The sequence below is a fragment of the Schistocerca cancellata genome, chromosome 1 (genome assembly GCF_023864275.1).
Source record: "Schistocerca cancellata isolate TAMUIC-IGC-003103 chromosome 1, iqSchCanc2.1, whole genome shotgun sequence".
Taxonomy (NCBI): domain Eukaryota; kingdom Metazoa; phylum Arthropoda; class Insecta; order Orthoptera; family Acrididae; genus Schistocerca; species Schistocerca cancellata.
This window is the reverse complement of record NC_064626.1, coordinates 777,244,460-777,269,835: the sequence shown is the minus strand read 5'-3', so window position 1 is coordinate 777,269,835 and position 25,376 is coordinate 777,244,460. Positions and strand designations below refer to the sequence as shown.

At 36.9% G+C, this 25,376-nt stretch overlaps 2 protein-coding genes across 2 annotated transcripts in view; one reads left to right on the top strand and one right to left on the bottom strand.

Moving 5' to 3' along the window:
• Positions 1–2,007, top strand: part of LOC126187344 (NEDD8-activating enzyme E1 regulatory subunit) — a 47,686-nt gene extending 45,679 nt beyond the window's left edge. Inside the window, exon 10 of the mRNA XM_049928369.1 lies at positions 4–2,007. Coding sequence (XP_049784326.1) covers positions 4–116 — 113 coding nt within the window. The 3' untranslated portion in view covers positions 117–2,007. The remainder of the gene's footprint in view (positions 1–3) is intronic.
• LOC126187366 (vesicle-associated membrane protein-associated protein B) lies at positions 587–25,335 on the bottom strand. The gene is made up of 6 exons (XM_049928413.1): positions 25,195–25,335; positions 24,719–24,871; positions 13,545–13,648; positions 2,439–2,606; positions 2,263–2,364; positions 587–2,176 (listed from the first exon to the last, which is right to left on the bottom strand). The coding sequence occupies exons 1-6, from the start codon at positions 25,262–25,264 to the stop codon at positions 2,012–2,014; spliced, it is 762 nt and encodes a 253-aa protein (XP_049784370.1). The 5' UTR covers positions 25,265–25,335; the 3' UTR covers positions 587–2,011.
• Between the last annotated feature and the right edge of the window lie 41 nt (positions 25,336–25,376).

Here is a 25,376-nt window from a genome sequence, read left to right as displayed (position 1 = left end):
CAGGTGGGTGCATAGCACATGAGACCATTAAATTTATCACGGGTCAGTACAAACCAGTCAACAACACATTTATATACGATGCAATCACTTGTAGTTCAGCAACATTTTCTTTGTAATAAGTCTAATTTATTATGGGAAAAGCCAAGAAATTAAATGTACAGAATTTTTATAAATATAAAAAATATTGAACATGAGCAAATTTTATTTTATGGACGAAATGTGTATAGCTGAACAATGTGGCCAAAATCTTGGGATTTGTGTTGTTGGATTTAATGTTTTACACAGGAATAGCAACAAGTAAAATGCTGATTGTTCTTACACAAAACAATGCAGCAAAATTTCTTTAGACATTTCTGGGAATTGGAACAGAATTAACATATCAACACATGATGCTGTCTTTACCGATCTTGCTCATATTCACAAATTTAAGGCACAAAAGAGCAATGAATACAATTTCTGTGCATAGAACTCATTTTACTGTGACAGACTGCCTTTAAACTTTTTTTTTTGCCACTTCAGGTTACATAATGAACCCACTACCTTTGCTGGATCTATCTTAGGATCATTGCAGGAAAATAATGATAGGTTATCCTAATTTAATATTTATTTAATTAATACAATTCGGTCTACAACTATAAGTTATTCCTGTCATTAAATTATTAAAAACAAACAAGCATACAATCAATCTGTACAAATAAAACAGGAAGTGAAGTTCAGGCGTAGAGAGCAAAGGCTGTGATAACAGTCCGTTCATCATAACAGCACCATGGTCTTCACTGGAGAAACTGTGGTATACATTTAAAGAAACCACAGATCTGACCACTTTAAGCACAATTAAAAATAATTTGCAACAACCTCCTAAGAGCCATTTTGATAGTGATTTTATAGAGAACTGTTTTTCCAACAGTACATGCTGAATCTCTTGACGGAACAACTATTTCCTTATGAATTAAGGCAATGCATAAAGAAGTGTCTCAGCATTTTACTACTCATAAAAGTCAAAGGAACTACCACAATGAGTTAACGTCAGTTCAATCAGGACTCAAAAGATCAGGTATATATACACACGCACACCCCTTCCCCTCACACCCTTTACTCAGGTAGACCGAAAAGTGGAATTCATAAAATTCCTGAAAAACTTTGTCATATTAATAATAACAATGCCGTAAATGCACCTGTATGCACCTATATGACTCGTTTCGGCTAGTGGATATTCAGCGTATTTAAGTATGATAAGACCATTAAAAGCTACATATATGTATAGAAGACCAATCAATCAATCACCAACGTAACTCTTTCCAGCAAAATTACAAGGACGCAAATTAATTCATGCACAATACAAAAGTTAATAAAATCAAGAAGTTTTAAAGTTTCTGAGAAACCGTCAATATATATGGGGACTTTACCAAAAATCCATCATAAAAAAAAAATGCTGATAATTCGCTGGGTGATGCAATTTCTTCAGCAACATAAATGTAACAGTTACCAACTATAGCATTCCAAGTTGTCAAATAGCTTCAGGTAATTATCCAGCTAAATGAGTCTACCACAACTCACACAGCCAAACTGTTTTAACAAGATACCTAAAATCAAAAGGTGCAGCTTTCTTCATTTATTTCTTCTAATTTGGCTTTGAACAGTGCTACAACTCAATTGATTTCAATCTAAATTATCCATATACAACATGTTATGTACAATCATTGGTAAGCCATTCAATGTGAGTCGCCTACTCAAGTTAGCGCAGGAAATTGCACACCACCAAAATGTGGCACCATAGAATAAAAACAAATTTTCCTTAAACCCTTCTTCCTCTCTCCAATAATCACATAAGTTGGGACACAAAGAAACTGACATGAGAAAATGGCTTTAAATAAGTTTTTACAATCGAATGTGGCACACACAAAAGACAATTTCTGATTCTGAACTGGAGAGAAAGAGGGTAAGGAAGCTGCAAACAACAGGCTGACTCACAGTACTGCAGTTGGTAGGTGCTGCCATTTTGTTCAGTCCTTCAAAGCAAAAACTTCCCCAGAATTATTCCCATAAGTCCCATGGCAATAGCAGCTGCTAAATACATAAAAGGAAGTGGTGCAGGTGCCATTGCAGTAGTAGAGGAGGCCATCTGTGGTGAAAGATCAACATTAGAAATTGCACGACGAAGTCTCAAGATTTCCTCCTGAAAGAAAGAGGAAAAAAACATGAAGCATGAAATATTTATTAATGTTAACCTTCCCTAATATGTTAATACAACAACCACATTACCTTCAGTTGGAGGTTTTCTTGTCTTAAGTTACTTTCTTCCTCCCTCAAACGTTTCACTTCAGCTGCCGCTTTCATAAGTTCTCCATCTACAGCAGCATTAGGCTAAAAAAAAAGGCAAGATTATACAATGTCTATTGTGACAATTGAATGCGTGCACACACTTTTTTATTTTTTACCTTAGGAGAAGATTTTGCTCCGTCACCAATCCTCTTTGATTTCTCTTCATGGATGGCTGGTGACGCATCGACGTTATTCTCTCTTGAAGCTGTTGCTGGATCTACAGGTATCTCAAACACACACTTCAGCTTCGAATCCATAAGTGAATCTGGGTTGGCATCTTTCCACTGCAAAAGTATAAGAATAGATTTCAAAACATAATTACTTTAGCACTATCCATTACTCAAATTATTTGTTGAAAGTCAGTCAGATTCCAGTGGAATAATGAATTTTAAAATATCCTATAGATAACCCCAAAAATTGAGCTGGGAGGCACAACTCGTTAGTTTTAGAGTGAATTGTGAAATTTTTGAGATTTCACAACAAATGCCTCTGGGTACACTTCTACAAACTGAATTGATAAATCTCTCTGGAAGAGCAGGATGCAAGGTCAGTTTATGAAGGATTTTTTTTCTAATTGGGCAGGGCTAGACGTGCTGCTCCTCACTGGGTATATTCTTTGATAGTTTGTTAACAGTTCAAACGACTTTGAAACAAGTGTTTTACCAGTCATTTACATACACTGAGGTGACAAGACATGGGATAGTGATATACAGATGGCAGTAGTGTCGCGTACATGAGGTATGCAAGGGGAGTGCATTGATGGAGCTGTCATTTGCACTCAGGTGAGTCACGCAAAAAGTTCTCCAACATGGTTATGGCCACACAATGGGAGACAACAGACTTTGAATGTAGAATGGAGTTACACACATGGGATCCACAATGTCAAGAGTGTGCCGAGAACAACAAATTTTGAGCACTATGGACAAAGTGGCGGCCAACAGCCTTCACTTAGTGATCAAGAGCAGCATTGTTTGACTAATTTGTCAGTGCTAACAGACAAGCATCACTTAATTTGTCAGTGCTAACAGACAAGCATCACTTAATTTGTCAGTGCTAACAGACAAGCATCACTGTGTGAAATAACCACAGAAATCAATGTGAGGCGTACAACAAACATATTAAGACAATGTGGGAGAATTTGGTGTTAATGGGCTATGGCAGCAGGCAACTGACCCAAGTGCCCTTGCTGACAGCATCCGCAATGCCTCTCGTGGGCTCGTGACCATATCAGTTGGACCACAGATGACTGGAAAACCATAGTGTTGTCAGAAGACTCCCAATTTCCGTTCTTATGGGCTTGGAGTGCGAAACAGACTCCATGAAGCCATGGACCCAAGTTCTCAATGTGTGTGCAAGCTGATGGTGGCTCCATAATGGTGTGAGCTGTGTATGCATGGAATGGAACAAGTCCACTGGTCCAACTGAACCACACATTGACTGGAAACGGTTATCTCTGGATATTAAGAGACCATTTGCAGCAATTCATGGGCTTCATATTCTCACACAATGACAGAATTTTTATGGTAGACAATGTGCCTCGTCACCAGACCACAACTGTTTGTGACTGATTTGAAGAACATTCTGGACAATTCGAGCAAATAATTTGGCCATGCAGATCATCCGACACTAACGCCGTCAACCATTTATGGGATGTAATTAAGAGATCAGTTTGCATGCAAAATCCTGTACCCAGAACACTTTCAGAATTAAGGATGCCTATAGAGGCAGCATGGCTCAATACTTTGGCTGGGGACTTCAATGATTCATTGAGAACATGCCACATTGAGTTGCTGCACTATGCCAGACAAAACGAACTTCACCATATTAGGAGGTATCCACGACCTGTCACCTCAATATATACAACACTTCAAAACTGATACTACATGTAATGCCTACTCAAAGACTTTTGTTGTGAGTATGATAGTATTTATTTCAATCTGGCAAGGTTATGAGAGCATTTCCTATTGCCACTGAAACTCGTGGCTTCAGTGATACATATTAAGCAAAAATAGCAGTAACACTTTCTACACCACTGAAACCTTTTAAACCTGCTTCAATAAACTTTGTAGTGATATTCCTCTATATTTTACCTGTTCCAACAATAAACTTTGGAAACGAGCCAAAGATGAAGTGACCACTCTACCTCCTGGATGCACAACTATTAGTACAGTTTTTATACACACACAAACAAAAAGACTGCACCCATAAGCTTGAGAACTTAAGTTCCTTCCTAAGAACAGAAATGAGTGGTTTGTGGTGTTTTAGAGAGTGGGAAGGTGAGGACGCAAGACAAGACAATGACGTTTCCTACTTTGTACTCCAAAGAAGGAACTTTTTGGGTTACAAAAACTATGAGTAATGTCTATTTTGTGCCCACTGGCTGTACTGAACGGCATCATCTTAATTTTGCTAACTGCACTAGGTACATGGTTTCTGACAGACTTTCTATGATCAATTCAGTCAGCAGCCAACATCTGTTGCATCTGCCAGCAACTTCCACCTTCAGTATTTTTTTTTACACATCTGTCTCCTCACAAAACTGCTTTTAACAGATTCCCATATTATTCAACCTTCAATCCTGATGATTGTTTACTGTATTAACAAATATGTAAGCTTTTGTCAAAAATGACAAAATTTGGAATGTTTAGCACATTTGGACCATCGACAACTAGTACTGCATATGAGGAGCTAAAAATTTGTATAAATCTATTTGGTAAGTGTCTCAATACATAAACAAATTTCAACAAAGTTGTAGATGCTCAGGTAGGGAGGCTACACCAGCGGGCATGGAATTAGCCAGAAGTTATATGCCATACTTAGTATTTTTGACACTGCAGTGGAATTTGAGAGATGGGTGTCAAAAATATCTGACCTAGCTATTGACCACAGTTTCAAAAGATCAAATGCAGTGTCCATAGAAACACAAAATAAAAACTTTAAGGGGATAGGATGTAAAAAATTTAGAAAAAATCATTTTTCAAAAATATGCCTATTTTGTGTAGCACCCATCTTCCTGAATAGTTTGATGTATAAAACATATATATTTGAGAGAGTATAAGGCACATTACTTGGCCTTAAGTGTACGAAGATGCAGCACCACACCCCTTTGCACAGCATTCTTCTGTCATACGTAAGTGTATTTTGCTCTGTAGAATTTGAATGATTTATGTTTTAGCCTGAGATCGTCATACGTGAAACAAAGGACTATTTATATCTATACTTCCTCTGCTGCTATCAACGTGCATTGACCGAGAAGGCTGAGACAATATTTGTCAGGAAAAAAATTATCTGCTGGGAAGGGAATAAATGGGAGACAAGCTACAGATATGTTATTGCTTCGCAGTAAGAAGCAACACAGGGGATTTGAAAAATATGAAGCAAGCAAGGAAGTGAATCATGGTGTGGGTACCAAAGGTCAATTGCTGGTGGTGAAGAACATCATCAGGAATTCTCTACCAACTGCTGTAATGGAAGCCATCAAACCTGTATTCAGGGACCTTGCAAATGAAAACTTACTGAAGAAATGTCTTCATCCCAAAACCCAAATGAAAGTTTTAACCAATGCATCTGGGAAAGATTACCGAGTATAATTTTTGTGAGAAGATATGCACTTGCTATTTGTGTTTTTGGTGAAGTTTCATGTTTTAATGATGGTGTATAAAGTAGGACTTCGGAATTAAGCCCGGAGTGAACTGCACCAAAGCTTTGTATGTGATAGTGAGCGTGTAGTGAAAGTAGGTAAATCATTTTTGGAGATGATAAAAAATCAAGAGTGCATCATAAGAATGTGAAAAGGAAGAAAATTGACTTAGAAAGTGAAAAAGAACCTGCTTATGGTGCTGGACAGTTCTAAAAGAATGCCAAATACAGGCAGAAACTTCAACGGCCATTTTCCACACAACATGATATCTGTACTTAGGTACATGTGACATTCAAAATAAATATCAGAATATTACTTTCACACACTGTATGCTTATCAAACACACTCTCTTCTTAATGTAAAACTATACAATTTTCCAAATCTATTAGAAACTGTGGTCAAAAAATTGAGATAATTAACAATAAAATTTGAGTTGTTTTTAGCATGAAGTTTAAAATTAACACCTCCTTCATTTTTTCATAAATTAAATAAATTCTAGAGTTGCATATACCTGTAAGTACAGTTTGTATGCTGTGCAAAATGCATCGAAATATCTCTCTTACTTATAAGAAAAGTGTACCCACAGCAACAAATGCAGCCAATAGTAAGTGAAAAATTGATGAAACTTCACACATAAGAAATTTTATTTTGTTACGTTTTTGAACTTCCACTGGTACGAGTGTGAATCCTGAATCCTTCCTACTCATGCTGACAAAGTTTTATGAATTTTCTTGTAGAAGTATAGACAGTGGAAATTGAAATGTCCTGTGGTGCCTCTCCTGCTCCAAGTCGACCCATTTGACATCCTAACCCCCTTATGCCGAGTTATGTGACTAAACTAATCTATTTTGTATTATTTGTTCAGAACCCCATTCAAGATCTTCAAAGTGAAAAAGAGTAAACTACTGTGCGTCCCATTGTCAATTTTGTGCAGTGTGGACTTACTGACACAAAAAGAAACAATTCCACAGAAAATCTTACTTCAGAGATGATCCTCAGGAAAATGAATTCAAGAATTTCAGAAATCTTGTGCTATCATTTTCAATGAACTGTTTAAAAAAGTTCCACTCAGTATTTACAACAAGGTCTGATCAATATTTTAAGAGATTATTTCATTATTGTTGAGAAGGCCAAAATTGAATCGCTCCGAGCTTATTATGAAAAAAGTTGCTGGAATATAGAAAATCAACATTTCTTAAAATGTGTCTGAACTACATTCAAATGAAAATGGTGTTGTGGCACTTGCAATTTATTGCCGAAATATGGAACCAACCGAACCCACAGAACCTGTGGTCTTGGCACAATGACATGGCCAGCAAGTTGCATTCATGTATGACAATAGCTAGTGCATTGGGTATGTTTGCAAACCTTGTTTAAAGAATACAATACATTGAAACTTCATGCATGCTGGTAAACTGGGACTGTTTCAGTGGCCAGTTCAAAAAGATACATACAAGGTCTCCACTGAGTACAATACCAAAAATCTGGTGTGCATTTTACAGTATCAATGTTTCAGTAGTTCATTTTCCCAGACAGCCATTACAAAAATTGACAAAAACTTTAACAATACTGCACAAGTGATTTTTGTCTCATCACTTCCCATGAATGACATTATTTGAGCGTGATAACTATAAAGGAACCCAGACATGAGAATTGGGTACCTCTACTAACAAGGAAAGGTTCCCAGTGGTGGGATCAACTTTTTGAAACCATATGTACAAGTTTTTGAAATCATCTGTAATGCGATGTAGGTTAAGGTCCCATGTATTACACCCTGTGACAATTTACCCTGTTTGCGAGTAAAAAAAAAAATTTAAAAAAATTAATTCACATGGTCTAACGCTTTTTCTTTTTAAAAAAATTGTTGCATGGACTGCTTGCATAGCGTAATGGCTATAATATAAGTCTCATATGCAAGAGGTTGTGGGTTTGAATCTCATCAGGCACTTCAAAATTTTCTATTTTTAAATCTTTATTGAAATTACTTCGATAATTATTTTTATTCAATTAATTGGTTTAAATTTAATTTCTTTTATTTTTATTCCTCCATCACATCATTGTACCACCATATTAACTTTTTCAATTTTCTCTCAATTTTTATTCCTACAAATCTGTTCTACTTTGAATCTTTGTGCATGTGATTAACAATTTCAATGTATTAACATTGATTTAATTTTGTCCAATTCATCATTCTAATTTTTGACCACACTATCACATTCATTATTTTTATTCCTTATTTTACTTTAATTTCAGTTTACTTGCAATCATTTCTTTCATTTAAATCTTCATCTGCATTACTTTAACCATAGTTCAATAAGAATTTAGGTTTTGTAATTAAATGTTTGTGTGACGATTGCCATCCAAAAAAATTTACATCTTCAGAAGAAGATTACATTTTTTACACCATGCACACATAAATAGATTATTTCATTTTTCACTTTTTTAAACTGATAGACTGGTATTATCAAATGTTTAAATATTATGATAGTTAAATAAAAATAATTATCTAATTAAATTTACAAATGTACAAAAAGATTCAGCGGAAAAAGAATTATAGGAAGAAAAATTAGAACAATTTAAAAAGTTAATATATTGATTAAAATTATGTGACTAAGGAATATAAATTAAAAAGTTACAGTTAAGCAAAGTAATTAAACAAAAATAATTAAAATCATTTCAATAAAGATTTAAAAATAAAAAATTCGCAGCACCTGATGAGATTAGAACCACTTCCTCTTCCATGTCTGCCTTGTACTATAACCATCAAGCTAAGCAAACTATCCATGAGAGGTTTCTTTTTAAACCTGTAGACCATCGTGCGAAATTCCAAAACTTTTTTCGCCAATTATTCACAAACGAGGGTCCACCATAGTAAATAATTCCAAGGCATGATGCCTGGGACCTTGACCTACAATAACATATAGATGGTTTCAAAAAGTTGATTCCACAGCTGAGAACCTCTCCTTTGAAGTATAAGCATACTTAGAAGCCAAAACAGAGAAATAGGACGCTCTATATAGCGGCCCACAAGCAGCCTTGGGAGGCCGAAACAGGTCTCTCACTTGTGGCTGGCCCTGTCTGGTTATCAGCTGTGGCCCCTCTGTGATGTGGATTCCAGTTTTTTACTAACTATTAATGGCAAAAACCAATGTGGACCAACACAGGATTTTATTTTATTTCATTGTGTTATTTTTTTATGATTCTCTGAAACACAGCAGTGCAGGTCTCCTGCATCGTTCCCCTAAGCTCTGTCAACGAGTATGGGACTTCATCATCATCTGAAATACTGATTTGCACTAAAAACTTTGAGCCTTTCACAGGAAAAAAGCAACTGCAAATTTTTTGTATCACAATGAGAAAAAAGTATCTTATGTCACTTATGTACATGGGTTTAAAAGTTACTTATTTTACAGTAAATTTTTTTTCCAGTAATTTCCCCGCAATCTATCACAAAAATACTGCAACCAAAAAATGATAAAACCAGCAGGTTTTATAAACAAGCTACTAGACTATCAGGTTACCAAGGAGAGTTACCTAAACCATGTTAATGAGCCACACAAATTTGGGAGAATGCCTGTCATGACAAAATTTAGTGAAAACTGAGTACCTCCTTGAACAAAAATAGTGATCAACAGTTACAGAATGTTTATAATGGAAATTGGTCGACAATCTCGCCAAGATTCGCCACTTTACCACAATTATTCACTAAATTACACCACTTCAAACATGGCCAATCTTTTTGAATTGTTGGTCCATCATCTTCTCATCTTTTCCTCAGGAAGCTCCCACACACTAAGTATTATACTATGTAGTCTAGAAATTGTGTGTCTTTCTTTGGGTGTTTAATAAACTTGCACAAAAAGGAACAAAATCTGGGTAAGTCAAGTGGGGACCTCTGAATCACTTAGAATTTCAAAAATTCAAGAAAAAATTAACTAAAGCACAGAAGCAAAATGATCTAGTTCATTATATTTCTCCTGTAAATAGTGAATTAAACTTCCAACAAAACCATTTTAAATTTCTACTCTTAAGCAACTGCAAAATGAAGCAAAATTTTTTGTTGTACCTATTCATTTTAACGACTAAAAAACTGTTTTCTATACCTTGCTATATGTGTAACTGATTCTATTAAACAGTTATGACTAAAGCAGATGGTACTAAAATATTTTCTCAAAATTTTATGAAGCACACTTTCTCACGTTTTCATTCCACCTATTACAAAACAGTTAGGAAAGTCCAGAACAGCACAATGTGGGTTTCTGTTTTCTTATCAAAACATATACTGTTGTCAACATTTTTATTTGAGTAATTTAGCTTGCACACGACATCTCAGAAAATAACACCTATTGTGTGGTTCACATTTATTTTTATCACATTTAGTGATTCAAATGAGACACTTGCTAAATAATATATAGTTGGGTACAGAGTTTCTACGTAACAGGGTACTCAAAATTTTCCTGGCGTAAAAATAAAATATAACTTGACAATGAGAATTATTGCCCGATATATACTGTGCTTTCCTGGTAAGTCTTGTACATAAGTAAAATTTCACAAAATTTGTGACTGGCAGTATCTCTAGTTAAATTCATGTGGGCTTCCTCAACCATAGTCAACAACATAAAAAATAAGAAGTGCAATATTTCAACCAACTTGCAGTAGCCCCAATTGCTGGTTCTTGCAAAAGGGGCTCTTAGCATAAGACATCTAATTGTAATAGTCTTGTGAATCAAATCACACAACTGTCAGTGTCAAGGGCAAGGGCTATGAATGCCTACTGCCACATTTACACATGCAAATGATTGCTTATTAACAATCAGCAGTCAGCAACCAATGACATTTCCACATCAAGGAATTCTGTATTTCCTCAAGTCTTAAGTTCACTGGCTTAAATGACCCAAGTAGTGATGTAGATCAAATTATTTATCCTGTTGTGTTTCAGCATGCTTCTCTGTACTAACATTTTAATAATACGGCAAAATCCCATTAAGGCACTTCCATCTACAATGCTATTCCTGGTATTACACTTCTGACTCGTCCCACAAAAGCTTCTATTAGAGCTCATGTAAAGCATTTCCATTTACTGCACTTTTCTCCTGTGTGAAACATGCTGTCCCTCTGCAACTACACCTATATTCAGCAAGCCACCCTATGATATGTGGAGAAGGATACTTTGTATACCTCTTTTTCCCTCCTCTCGCAAATAATGTATGGGAAGAATGACTGTTGGTAAGCCTCCATGAGAGGTCTGATTTCAATAACCTTGCCTTCCAGGTCTTTCCATGACTACTTGTAGATGGAAGTAGTGTAAGGTTTGACTCTTCTATGAAGGTACACACCCCGACCGGACAACAAAACACATCATGATGCACACTCTCCCTCTTGTAGCATCTGCCACTAGAGCTTGGTAAACATTTCTGTGATACTTTTATACTTATTATATGAACCTCTGCTGAAATATACGAGGGTTGAAAAGCTTCTCCTCCTAAGTATCAATCTTACCATAACTTAAAATGTCAGATGACATGACCAAATCTGAAATCCATATCACATAACAGACCTATTAAGAAAAAAGTGAGTTTTGCCACTAGTAATATTGTACAGTATGTAATTGAGAAGACTACACAATCACTTTTGCTAATGATGTGCAAGGTAAGTGAGCCATTTCTCAGCACACTACTGCCACAGATACCTTAAAACACACAGTTTTGAAGGTTCTTTCATTTTATTTTCATCTCAAAAATAGCAAAAAATAGCCTACATGGTGAAATAAACTAGAAACTGTGAAATACAGTGACAACCGTCTGAGTAAAACCTCTCTGATTTTTGTTTCCCACCTGCAGCCAATAGCTGCATAGCATAGTGATGCAACACTAATGGAGTGCCTTCTGGTATATAGTGTGATAAAAAGCAAGCTTATTTGGTAGCTTGCTCCAAAGTACAGCTGTTGTGATTGGTATATAGAAAATGAAGTGACCGCAGCATCCACTTACGTTTAATTTATACAGTTATACCTCACATACAGCCCTCACTACCATGCATTAAGTTTACTTACAGTAGTTCTGCCAGGAGCCTGTCGACAGAATCTGGAACGTATTGTGCCTCTACTGATGGCAGCCAACGTAGGCTACTCAATTTACTATGGGCGGCACCACAATTAACAGGCCATGTTCAGTGAACAGTTGTGTGATCGCTTGTTTGTCATTGTTGCAGTCCTCAATGGTGTTAAATGCACTGTGATGGCAGACAGATTGTTATAAATTTAACAGACTAATGGGGCAGAGAAACACTGAAATCACAGTAGGCTTAACTTTATTTCATATTAATTGGTATAAATAAGTACAACAAGTGAAGGAAAACTTGTGTGTGTGTATATGTGCCTTGATGGAACTAGCTGTGTTTATACTACAGCAAGCGAGGAGTTAGTGGTGCACACAGTGGTAATACTGCAGAATGCTCAACTTCAACCACTCTACATCTACATCCTCATCTACAACCTGCACACCACTGTGAGGCTATTAGAGTTTCTTCCTGTTCCATTCAGGTATGGAGTGTGCAACGAAGGATTGTTTGAAAGTCTCTGTGCGTGCAGTAATTATTCTAATCTTAACCTAACAATCTCTGTGTGAGTAGAGGGTTGTAGTATATCCCTATCTCTTCTGTTAGTCCTATCTGGTAGGAGTCTCACACACTTGAGCAATGTTCCAGGATGGATCACTAGAGGTCATTGCACTCACGTCACCAGAGTTTGCTGCACTGCTGTTAGTTACAAAAGGAAAAAACAAACTCCAGCTTTTCACTGTAATTCACAGTTTACAGTTTAATTAACCATGGTCGTCAATTTTTGTTTTTTCCTGGGTGAGCACAAAGGAAAGCTTTATCAAAAACCTTGTTTGACATTTAATTTGTGATCTTAGCACGTCCGAAAACAGCTCTATTACCTTGTACCCAGACACGAATTTCAATTTTTTGACATTTTTACTTGCTGTTACACATCTGTGATTGTTTAAGAACTGATGAAATTCAATAACAGAAATTATTAAATAAATGTGGTACTGTACATTTCATTTTCTCACTTATACAGATTTTACACAATGTATTGGAGAGCATTATTGGGGGCTTTAACATTTTACTTGATTCTTCATTTTCTTCAATTTTGCATTTTTCTAAGTCTGGACCACATGAAAATGTAAAATAGGAGTTTCAGTGCATTTTAAATCCCTATATATGCACGTATATTAACGTTACACCTTACACAAGTAGCCACTGTGGACTCAAAAATTTCCAACCATTTAAGATGTGTTGCCACTCAATATGCACTTAACCCACAGACTATTGAAAATGCTGCTTAAAGAGATTTTATTGTACAACAAAACCAAAGTCAGCCTTATGTCGCAGCCTTTTATGGCTGCATGATAATATCTTAAAATTACATTTGTTCTTTGGATTGTTAGTATGACAGATTACCATTTCCTCTGTGGGGAGAAAAAAAAAATTGCATACCAACTTTATCATCCATATGACCTCTGCTCTATTACAGAGTAGTATCAATGTTTTAAAATTTACAAGTTATTTCTGTACATACCACTGAATCCAAATTGAATTCTTCCTCTGGAGCAATCAGTGTCTGTACCATGAACTTGTGTTTATTCTTCTCATTCGGATCAAATTCAAAAGGCTGTAGAGTCACTGGAAACAATGAAAATTCTTCTTTTAACATGCACATACCACACCATTTTTCACAAAGCGAAGCTTTTCCTAAGAATCGTGACTGCCAAATGCTCCTGGCACTTCACCACTACACTACACTACAGATACTGTGGGAAGGGAGATAGAAAGCTTTCTTTCTTTTTTAAGATGGGAGAAAGGATGCAAGAAAAAGCAAGTGAGGGGAGGGGGGGGGGGGGGAAGAGAGAGAGAGAGAGAGAGAGAGAGAGAGAGAGAGAGATGGGAACAAGTATTGGTGTCTCTGCTACCATAGTTCACAGATTCCTGTTTTGGTATCTAATTTCTTGATAAACGAACATGTCTAGTTACCTGAAACTTAGAGATGGTTGCATCTAATTTCTAACTGAAATGCTTTGTAGACGTTGGGACACCTTTTGTTATTTTGCACAATATCCTTTCTGATTTGAAAAGATATGGCTAGTTCAATTTCACTTCAGAGTTGCTTTAATGAGTGTGAACAATATTACGAAAAGGATACATTTCTATTCACCATAAAGATGACGAGTTGCAGACAGGCACGACAAAAAGGCTGTTACAGATTTGAGCCTTTGGTCAAAGGCTTTTTCAGGAAGGATTAACTTTGAAATTTTAATCTATGTTAAATTTCTCTTTTCCAAAAAGCTTTTCTCACTTCGGCCATCATAATTTATTTTGCTGCCCAAATAACTAAACTCATCTACTATTTCTGGTGTCAGATTTCCTACATTAATTCTGGCAGGACCATCTGACTTAATTTGACTACATTCCATTACCATTGTTTTTCTTTTATTATATTGTACCCTTCTTTCAAGATGTTATCCATTCCAATCAACTACTCTTAAGTCCTTTGCCATATGATTGAATTACAATGTCATAAGCAAACCTTAATGCTTTTATTTCTTCTCCCTGAATTTTAATTACTTTCCAAATTTCTCCATGGTTTCTTTCACAACTTTAACAATGTACATATTGAATAACATCAGGTGAAGTTCACAGCCTTGTCAACTACTGCTTCACTTTCATGTCTGCTGGCTAAATGCAGCCTTGTTTCCATGCAAAAACCCTCACTTCCTGTATTATACGCTTGCTACTTTCCGAATTTCAATGATTGTATTCCGGTTAACATTGTCAGAAAAGCTTTCTCTAAATGTAACAATGCTATGACATACATTTGTCTTTACTTAACCCATCTTCTAAGTTATGTCAAAGGGTTGCAGTAAAGTTGCTTTTACATGCTGTGCATAAAACAGTGGGTGACATTAGAAATACAAGGAATTACTAGTGAGACACTGATGAGTGTAAATATATAGAGAAGTAGAATAAGCAAATAAGGCAAATATATCTCCTGCCATTTTATACAAAGAAGCATTGAAGCAGCAAGGGTATGCAAAGTGTTAAGAACAAAGAAAGAGAACAAAGCAGAGCACTATCACACCTGAAAGTAGGGAATTACATAAGGAGTTGCAGGAACCCAAGAAAATTAGTCAAAGGTTAAAAACTGTAAGGGCAGAATGGGAACAGGGGCACAAACATTTTTCTGGTAAAGCACAAAAGTTATTCGACTTGGTCCTGCTTTAACATGCACACACAACTCTTGCCATAAGAGGAGGAGAGGGGATGTCCTTAACACGCGTTTTACATGATCTATCCTTTCCTGTTTTCAATGTACACCAAATATTTCCAATTTTCAGATCATTTACAGAATGTGGTATCAGTTCTATTACTTATTTTTGTGTCTGTTAAATACTGACAATTGCACCAGTATTGGCCAGCCCTTATGCCCACACAAATTTAATTAATGTCTGAAAAGACTTTTCCTTTCTATGCAACCAATTATAATCTCCTGTTACAATGAAAATTACAATTGTGATTAGAGATAAGACACAGAACATTACATTTAAATTCTGAAACACAACCTTCAGGATGCAAAATATTGGTACTATCTAGAGACATGGCACTGGCCTAGCTTTTGACACTAGGGTATCAGTTTATTACTCAGAAAGAGAAAGGGGTAAGTTGGAGAAGATTAAAAACCAGGACAGGGGCGATTCAGCTGTTGTAAGGATGATGTAAAGCATAGGTGCATCCTTTTCATCATGCGGCCCGAGTGACAGGCCCTTCCTTCTCAAACTTTCCCAGTTTATACCTCTCCAGTTCCCAAGGAAGAAACAAGTAATACTGAAAGCTAGGATAGTGTCTGGTATTTTATACGTGCATATCAACAGTACTGATATTTCCCCTGCAATTCTGTCTCATAATTTTATAGCTTTTCCTCTTAATACAAAAGTTGAAGCATTTGACTTCACAATGGGAAACTTCAGAATGGGACAACCATTCAATTGGCAGCAATCATTTCAAAGGTGCAATACAGGCTGATATACCTTTAAACTCAATATGCCAGCCTGGACAAAATCCTGTCTACATCTTTATCTATACTCCACAAGCCATCTTAGGGCGTGTGCTAAAGGGTACTTCTTGTACTACAATCTTTTGCTCCCCATTACTCATTCCATTCACAAATGGTGCGAGGGAAGTTTCAGCAAATCTCTACATGAGCTCCAATTTCTCAGATTTCCCTGTCATGGTCATTTCACAAGATATATGTTGGAGGAACCAGGTTTTAAATTGTAAGACATTTCCAGGGGCAGATGTGGACTCTGACCACAATCTATTGGTTATGACCTGTAGATTAAAACTGAAGAAACTGCAAAAAGGTGGAAATTTAAGGAGATGGGACCTGGATAAACTGACTAAACCAGAGGTTGTACAGAGTTTCAGGGAGAGCATAAGGGAACAATTGAAAGGAATGGGGGAAAGAAATACAGTAGAAGAAGAATGAGTAGCTTTGAGGGATGAAATAGTGAAGGCAGCAGAAGATCAAGTAGGTAAAAAGACGAGGGCTAATAGAAATCCTTGGGTAACAGAAGAAATATTGAATTTAATTGATGAAAGGAGAAAATATAAAAATGCAGTAAACGAAACAGGCAAAAAGGAATACAAACGTCTCAAAAATGAGATCGACAGGAAGTGCAAAATGGCTAAGCAGGGATGGCTAGAGAACAAATGTAAGGATGTAGAGGCTTATCTCACTAGGGGTAAGATAGATACTGCCTACAGGAAAATTAAAGAGACCTTTGGAGATGAGAGAAACACTTGTATGAACATCAAGAGCTCAGATGGAAACCCAGTTCTAAGCAAAGAAGGGAAAGCAGAAAGGTGGAAGGAGTATACAGAGGGTCTATACAAGGGCGATGTACTTGAGGACAATATTTTGGAAATGGAAGAGGATGTAGATGAAGATGAAATGGGAGATATGATACTGCATGAAGAGTTTGACAGAGCACTGAAAGACCTGAGTCGGAACAAGGCCCCTGGAGTAGGCAACATTCCATTGGAACTACTGACGGCCTTGGGAGAGCCAGTCCTGTCAAAACTCTACCATCTGGTGAGCAAGATGTATGAAACAGGCGAAATACCTTCAGACTTCAAGAAGAATATAATAATTCCAATCCCAAAGAAAGGAGGTGTTGACAGATGTGAAAATTACCGAACAATCAGTTTAATAAGCCACAGCTGCAAAATACTAACACGAATTCTTTACAGAGGAATGGAAAAACTAGTAGAAGCCGACCTCAGGGAAGATCAGTTTGGATTCCGTAGAAACACTGGAACATGTGAGGCAATACTGACCTTACGACTTATCTTAGAAGAAAGATTAAGGAAAGGCAAACCTACGTTTCTAGCATTTATAGACTTAGAGAAAGCTTTTGACAATGTTGACTGGAATACTCTCTTTCAAATTCTAAAGTTGGCAGGGGTAAAATACAGGGAGCGAAAGGCTATTTACAATTTGTACAGAAACCAGATGGCAGTTATAAGAGTCGAGGGACATGAAAGGGAAGCAGTGGTTGGGAAGGGAGTAAGACAGGGTTGTAGCCTCTCCCCAATGTTATTCAATCTGTATATTGAGCAAGCAGTAAAGGAAACAAAAGAAAAATTCGGAGTAGGTATTAAAATCCATGGAGAAGAAATAAAAACCTTAAGGTTCGCCGATGACATTGTAATTCTGTCGGAGACAGCAAAGGACTTGGAAGAGCAGTTGAATGGAATGGACAGTGTCTTGAAAGGAGGATATAAGATGAATATCAACAAAAGCAAAACGAGGATAATGGAATGTAGTCTAATTAAGTCGGGTGATGCTGAGGGAATTAAGATTAGGAAATGAGACACTTAAAGTAGTAAAGGAGTTTTGCTATTTGGGGAGCAAAATAACTGATGATGGTCGAAGTAGAGAGGATATAAAATGTTGACTGGCAATGGCAAGGAAAGCGTTTCTGAAGAAGAGAAATTTGTTAACATCGAGTATAGATTTAAGTGTCAGGAAGTAATTTCTGAAAGTATTTGTATGAAGTGTAGCCATGTATGGAAGTGAAACATGGACGATAAATAGTTTGGACAAGAAGATAATAGAAGCTTTCGAAATGTGGTGCTACAGAAGAATGCTGAAGATTAGATGGGTAGATCACATAACTAATGAGGAAGCATTGAAAAGGATTGGGGAGAAGAGAAGTTTGTGGCACAACTTGACCAGAAGAAGGGATCGGTTGGTAGGACATGTTCTGAGGCATCAAGGGATCACCAATTTAGTATTAGAGGGCAGCGTGGAGGGTAAAAATCGTAGAGGGAGACCAAGAGATGAATACACTAAGCAGATTCAGAAGGATGTAGGTTGCAGTGGGTACTGGGAGATGAAGAGGCTTGCACAGGATAGGGTAGTATGGAGGGCTGCATCAAACCAGTCTCAGGACTGAGGACCACAACAACAACAACAACAACAACAACAACAACATGTTGGAGGAATTAGTATGTTGCCAGGCTTCTACACAAACTTCGTGTTCTACAAAGATTCTGCAACTGAATTTAACTCCAATCAAACCTAATTTACCACATATCACTTTGTTATATTGTTCACAGTAATGTGTCACCTCTACCAGTGATGTAGTTCTGAAACATCCATCAAATTTGAAGGTAAGGCCCTACCTGAAACAAAATTACCACAAGGGAAACTGGCAGAGACTTTAAAACTCACCTGTCATGGGAAAACCAATTAGCAGGATTTACATATTTGCTACAGTTTTCAGTCCAGTGCTGCACCAACACTGCCAAAGAATATGATCACGTGTGACATGAAGCCAGTGTAGCAAATGAGTTAAAATCTCCATGAGAAAGAGCACAACACATTACCCTAAGATACAGGGTGTCTTTTTTATACCACCTTTTATTCAGTCACAGAAATACAATTTATGACTGTAACAAAGGTCTTACTTACACTAAATGCATTTCATTTAATTTCAAAGCATATTCAGTGGTCATTGTAACAATCAGATTTTTCTTACAGATCTGTATGGCAGGTTTGTAGATAGTTCTGCTCTTTCACATTACTACAATTAAAAAGTATTAAATTACAATGATTGCTCATTATTTTTTGCTTCCTACTGCATTCTTACTGTTCTTCCACCCACTCATTTTCAGTTTTTTAGAAAACTGCACTTCACTGACACAGGGTATACACATGTTTTCATACTGTAAGGAAGCATATGAATCTCATTTAGTTTGTTTTGATGTTGTGGGGTGTGATCTTCATTTATTTTTTTATCTGTTGTGTAGACCACTGCGCACACGCACGTGCTTGTGTACACGTGAGTATGCTCTGAAGTGCATACCTTAGGAGCTGTAACAAATTGCTCCTCTTTGCTACTTTGAAACGTCTCCTCTACTGGGCGCGTGCTCATATCTCTTGACGTACAGGTTTTAAAGCCCATGTTTACGAGACATCTTTGCTTTGAATTATTGTTCCTCTCATACTGCTGAATACTAACAATTCCTCCCGGGACACCCTGTGTATCACACACATCTACTCCCCCGCTCTTTGTCCACCCCTTCCTGCTCCTCGTGTCTGTGCAGGAGATTAACCTCTGCTTTTCCCCTCTACCCCTCCTCTCTCTGTCCCTTTTCTCTTCTCATCCCAAGTGCAGATTCTGCAAGCAGTAATAACATGGAATGCTGAGCGTAAAGAAATGTACAAGAAGTTCCTTCGTGGAGGGATGAGAGATAGCTGATAACCTGCTACCCACACTGGACATGGTTCAATGCAAGAAACGGACAGAAACTGTCATGAATCTGGACTTAAAATGATGTAACAAAGAAGGCTGGTCACTTTTAAATAAATTAAGTGAAGTCTTTAGGCCTTATTTTCCCAGCTACTAATTGTCAAGGAAATAACAATGGGGCTCAAAGATGTTAAAGCGGAAGGTGCCAGGGACTGATGGAATTTATCCTGAATCCCTCTTTTACTGTGGTAAAGGTAACAAAAAATGGTGTATGGAGTTCTTTACTGACATCATGATGAAGGGGAGAATCTCAAACAGAATGAAAAAGACCAACATCATCACTATCCTCAAGCCAGGAAAAACAAGCAAAGTGCCAAAAAACTAGTCCAACAGCACTTGTTAGCTCAATATGCCAGCTTCTTGAAACAGTCGTTCACAAGAGAATTTTGGCTACAATACTTGAGAAAATTCTGATTGAACAAGCAAAAAATAAGTTGTACAGACCAGATAATGTAACTCACAACCTACACAGAAGCAGGAGTTCAAGACAATTTAAAAATATCAAAGCATTTATAGACCTCCTAGGAGCCTACAACACAGCCAGTAGAGATGGTCTTCTATACAAACTCACTCAAGTAATGCTGTGTGTCAAACAGACCAACTTATTATAATATGCTTGCCAGCAGGTCATTTTGGATCATATTGGGTGATAAATAAGCTCTTCAAAGATGCTAAATATTCAACTACCTCAGGGATCTGCCCTCACCCCGCTGCCATTAACCTGATATGCCAGAAACTAGAAATTTGAATACGTTGATACTGGGTGCTGACCGTGACATTGCAAATCTGAAGAAATGGAGGACATCTGATCTGGTGATAATGGTAACACACTTACAAAGATGGAGACTGATGCCAAACCCTACCAAGACACAGAAAACTTGCTTTTATTTGTGCAACAGAGCAGCTCCAGATCCATTTTGGTGACTGACCACTTCACCACAATCAGCACCCAAAATACCCATGGATTACATTGGACTGGACATTGTCCTACATGAAGCATAGGGAAACATTTGTCTACGTGCCACATCCTACACAAGCTATGCGGAATAACCTGGTGCTTCACTCCTGAAACTTCATGTACTTCAGCAGTTGGACTAGCCTACTGAGCTGCGGTATACAGTTCTCCTATATGATTCAACAGCAAACCATTTGCCACAGTGTTACAGAATGTCTGTATCATGGAACGAATCGTGGAATTGGTTGTATTTAAAATTTAAACAAATCTGTAAATTTTGTATTTTATTTAAATACTACACTTAAGGAACCAAATAAATTAATAAATCTATTTCTATCTCTCTTTTCCCATCATCTCCTTTCCCTCCCTCTTCTCGGCGGTGGGATTTCAAGTTGCTTTGGGTTGAACTTCACAGTGGTGCTCCATTTGTTCTTTGAAGCTTCCCCTCTATCTGTTTTCATGAAGATCCTGCATGGGTTCATCTGGATCAAATGTCCATAGAAGGCCAAGTGTGTGTGTGTGTGTGTGTGTGTGTGTGTGTGTGTGTGTGTGTGTGTTGCGCGTGCGCTGCATTCAACAGAAAGAAATTTTATATATATTTATAACTGAACAAATTTTTCTATTGCTCACTTAACATCACTCACAATTTCTGAATCGTTTCCACATTAAAATGTCATGTGTCCCAACCAATAGTTAAAAGTGATAGGGGAATGCATTCCAATTATAAACTTTCCTTTCCAGGAATGAGAAACATAGTTCTGAAACCCTATATAGTTTACCAATAGCACTTTTCTGCTTATTTCTTCTGTCCATTCAATATTATTTCCAGTGTCCTAAATACAGAAACTTCAAATGGTTTTGAAAGATCTTTGTTAATTTGTGCTAGTACATAGATTTATATATTATTTTAGTCTTATTATAAAGGATTTTCAGGCCTACTTGACCTTTTAAGTTGTTCTATTTCCTGCTTAAACATATTTGCACAACAATAAAAAAGAATAAATTCACTGTAGTTCTTAGCTTAGTGCTAACTTTTCACTGCTGCCACAATGTATGTGGTCTCTTAGGGCTGGTGGACCCCATTCCAGACTTTTATCACAGTGAACGTGAGGTGGTTACTTGGTTTCAAACACAGGACTCCATGCAGTAAGCTAGTGACACTAACAAATATATCATTGTGTTAGTTTTACTTGGACTAACTATTTCAGTTCTAGTAAAACGATTTGACTTACATGAACTGATTTTTGCATTGTCAGTTTTATGGTGTACTAGACTTTTAAACTAGTTTGCATTTTCATGTGAATAGAAGACCAAATCTGTTACTCAACCTACTGGGCAAGAAGTTGATCTCAGTCACAAAGCATTGAGTCAAGCACTGAAAATTTCCCAAGCATGAGGGCATACACTCACTTTTCTTCTCTCAAAATAACCTAAAACTACAAAAAATCTACTTAGACAATGCCAATAACAAGTCTTTAGTCCACCAATAACACCACCAACCCTGCTGATACAAAATTAAATTACAACTCTGATGTCAGAGTAAACATATCAACCTAATGCTCTATCTAGTAATGTAAAGTAAAATAAACAAGGACTCAAGTGTGACAGTGGAAAAAGAAAAACAACTCACAAGAAGCAAGCTACAGAATTACCATTACAAAGGACTCAGTGTTAGAGCACCACCATCCCAAAATCTAGATGTAAATGACAAGATTGTTTAGCATTGTAAGTGGTCTAGGTTAAGATTGGAAGGTCTGCTTGGAAGTCAGCAATGCCAATGAATTCGAATTCAAAATAATAGAGTCATAAAAGACATCTGCAACAAATTCCAAGGTCTAGGGTCATCAGTCCCAGTCTTCACTGCAAATACAATTATTAAGTAGCCCACATAAATCTTCCACATAAAATGATAACACTGCCTCACAAAATACTGAAATGTCAAAACCGTATTTTTGGAATATATTACATTCATGTACTGGCAACAACTATAAGAAACGGGGATGGGAACGTAATTTAACTTTTACCATGAAGCCCACTTACTTGTTGCCAAAATATTTTTTTTACTTTTATTTTCACTCTCAGCTGTAGTAGTGGAACCCCCTCACATTATTCATAGTTTATAATTACATAATGCAGGCTGTCTCAAAAAGTATGCTACAACTTCAATATGTTATGGCAACCAAAATAATGATATTCACACCATGTTTGGTTTATTTGAAAGACAAACTCTCGTAAGTTTTGTCTGTGTGGGTTCCAAATTGTCCTGAGAGAAGCATAGTGACAACAGTTAGAAGGATGGTTCACTATGTGGAATGGTTTATTCAGACCAAATTGGACACACAGGTTCAAAGGAATTCATGAACGGTACCCACCATCACAGATGTCAATACACCATTGGTACAGGAATGTTATGCACACAGGAAGAGTTTATGTTCTTTCCATATAGCTGGATTGGCAGGGGTGATCCAATTTCCTGGCATCCTACATCACATGACATTATACCGATGGATTTCTTTCTATGGGTTATGTCAAAGATAGACTCTGCTAAATGTCTGTTAACTACACCAATGACCGAATTGTTGCTACCAATGCCATAGTTGATGCAGATATGTTGCAGCAGTGTTTAATAAGGACTGGGTGTTGGGCATGCCACAAAAGTTTAAAATGATGAAACTGATTAATGGCATAAAAACTTTGCAAGATAGTCTCACACATAAGGCAACATGGTGTGAGTATCTTAATTAGTTTGGTTGCTGTAACACATTTAGTTTGTACTATGCATTTGGAGACACCCTGTATGCATCAAAACCCTTGTCTAAGCCTTCTCCATTACCTATATATTCCGAATTTACCTTGTAATTTTCATTTTTGTGGCAATGTGTTGACTTTACTGTAAGTGTTAGACTGTGTTACGGGGCAGTCTGTTACCACAAAATTTATTTGACATTTACATTCTTTGGTTAAACCAACTGTCAACCAAATCATCATATTTCAACCAAAGCTACACCTTGGGCTTTGCTACAGACCTGTGTCACCACAACCAAGACTTCAGGAGTCCAAAGCACACTAACTCTTCTTGTTTTACAAAATAATATCAAGGGCAAATACTAACTGAATCGTGCTTTTATGCAGCTACAAGAATAACTCATAGGGATGCTACCTGGATCTCTTGCAAAAAAATATTGGTTCACAGCACTTTTTGTCAGCATTTAAACTCATATAATCAATGACTACCACCATATCTTTCGGACATTATGACAATGATCCCTGGACAAATAACTTACTATGGTAAATCCCTTCAAGATCTGACTTACACCAGAAATCAATTTAAGTGAATGTGACATGACATTTTGTGGAAGTAGTATCTTTCAAGCAGTGTAGGATCAGGAAGTATTTTAGTCTCTCATCTTCTTGTACTGGTAAATGTGTGTTACACAGTGACCACATAGTCGTGATAATCTCTTGAATAAAAGACTAAGAGTGAACTATATGAAGTCACCTAACTTGTTTCAAAAGCACTCAAAATATTGTTCTATAATTTAACTTAGTTCAAATGTCAGCGTAAATCTTTAGAGCGACGTGCTAACCTAGTCTACCATCCAGTAACCTAACTGTGAATTTTACTACACCAAAAAATTTAGGAATACAAGTAACTGTTCGTGAATAAAAGTGATCGAGTTCCGATGGTTTAGAGCGATGGGGTTTCTGAGCGATAAGACACGGATGCAGCGAACAGATTATAGGGAGATAACAAATGTTAGATATTTTCAATACCCTACTGCATAAAAAAAAACATAACCAAACTTAAGACAAGCAATTTTCAACTTCCATCAGCAGGAAAAAATGTACGCTAATTATTTTATCATTACTTACGTGACTATGATTGGCACACGTTTTACTGCATATAAATAAAAATCCTTTATTCACCTGCTACATCAATTGATGCCTTTGCGTCCAGAACACCAGAATTTGGCCGCACACAGTATTTCTTTGGAGCTGTCGTTTTGATTTTGAAACACACCTTTTTAGTGGTAGGATTTGTTAGCTTCATATAAGAAGTAACCGGCGACGTGAAGGGTCCTTGTTATCAGAAGAAAACGAAACCATTAAATATCAATATAATGCATTGTTATCTTCCAACACACAAGAACATTATAATTGAATAGCTTTTACAACAGAAAGAAACTAAAAATGTCACTTCACTCTCCTCCCCACCGCATGTAAATTGACATAGTTTGCCTTTCAAAGCGCACAAATTCCACGCCTTCAGCAAACTTTGTAACAATCGCTCGTCAAAAGGGCGCAGTAACTGGTAAACCAATAACGAAAAACAACAACTATCTGATTTAAGGAATACTATTTCTCTTACTTCATTAGCAATGTTTACAGCACTTTCCGCTTACCTTGGAATTTCAGTTCATGTTCCGGTTCTATTATTAACACCTGTTCCGGCTTTGAACCTGGATTAGCCATAATTTAAGACTATGAGTGTACTCCTAAATTACAGTAAAATACTGTATGCGTAAAGAAATGGCTTCAATTCTAATCCCGGTACTGGCGATTCTAGTTTTCTAACCAATACGCA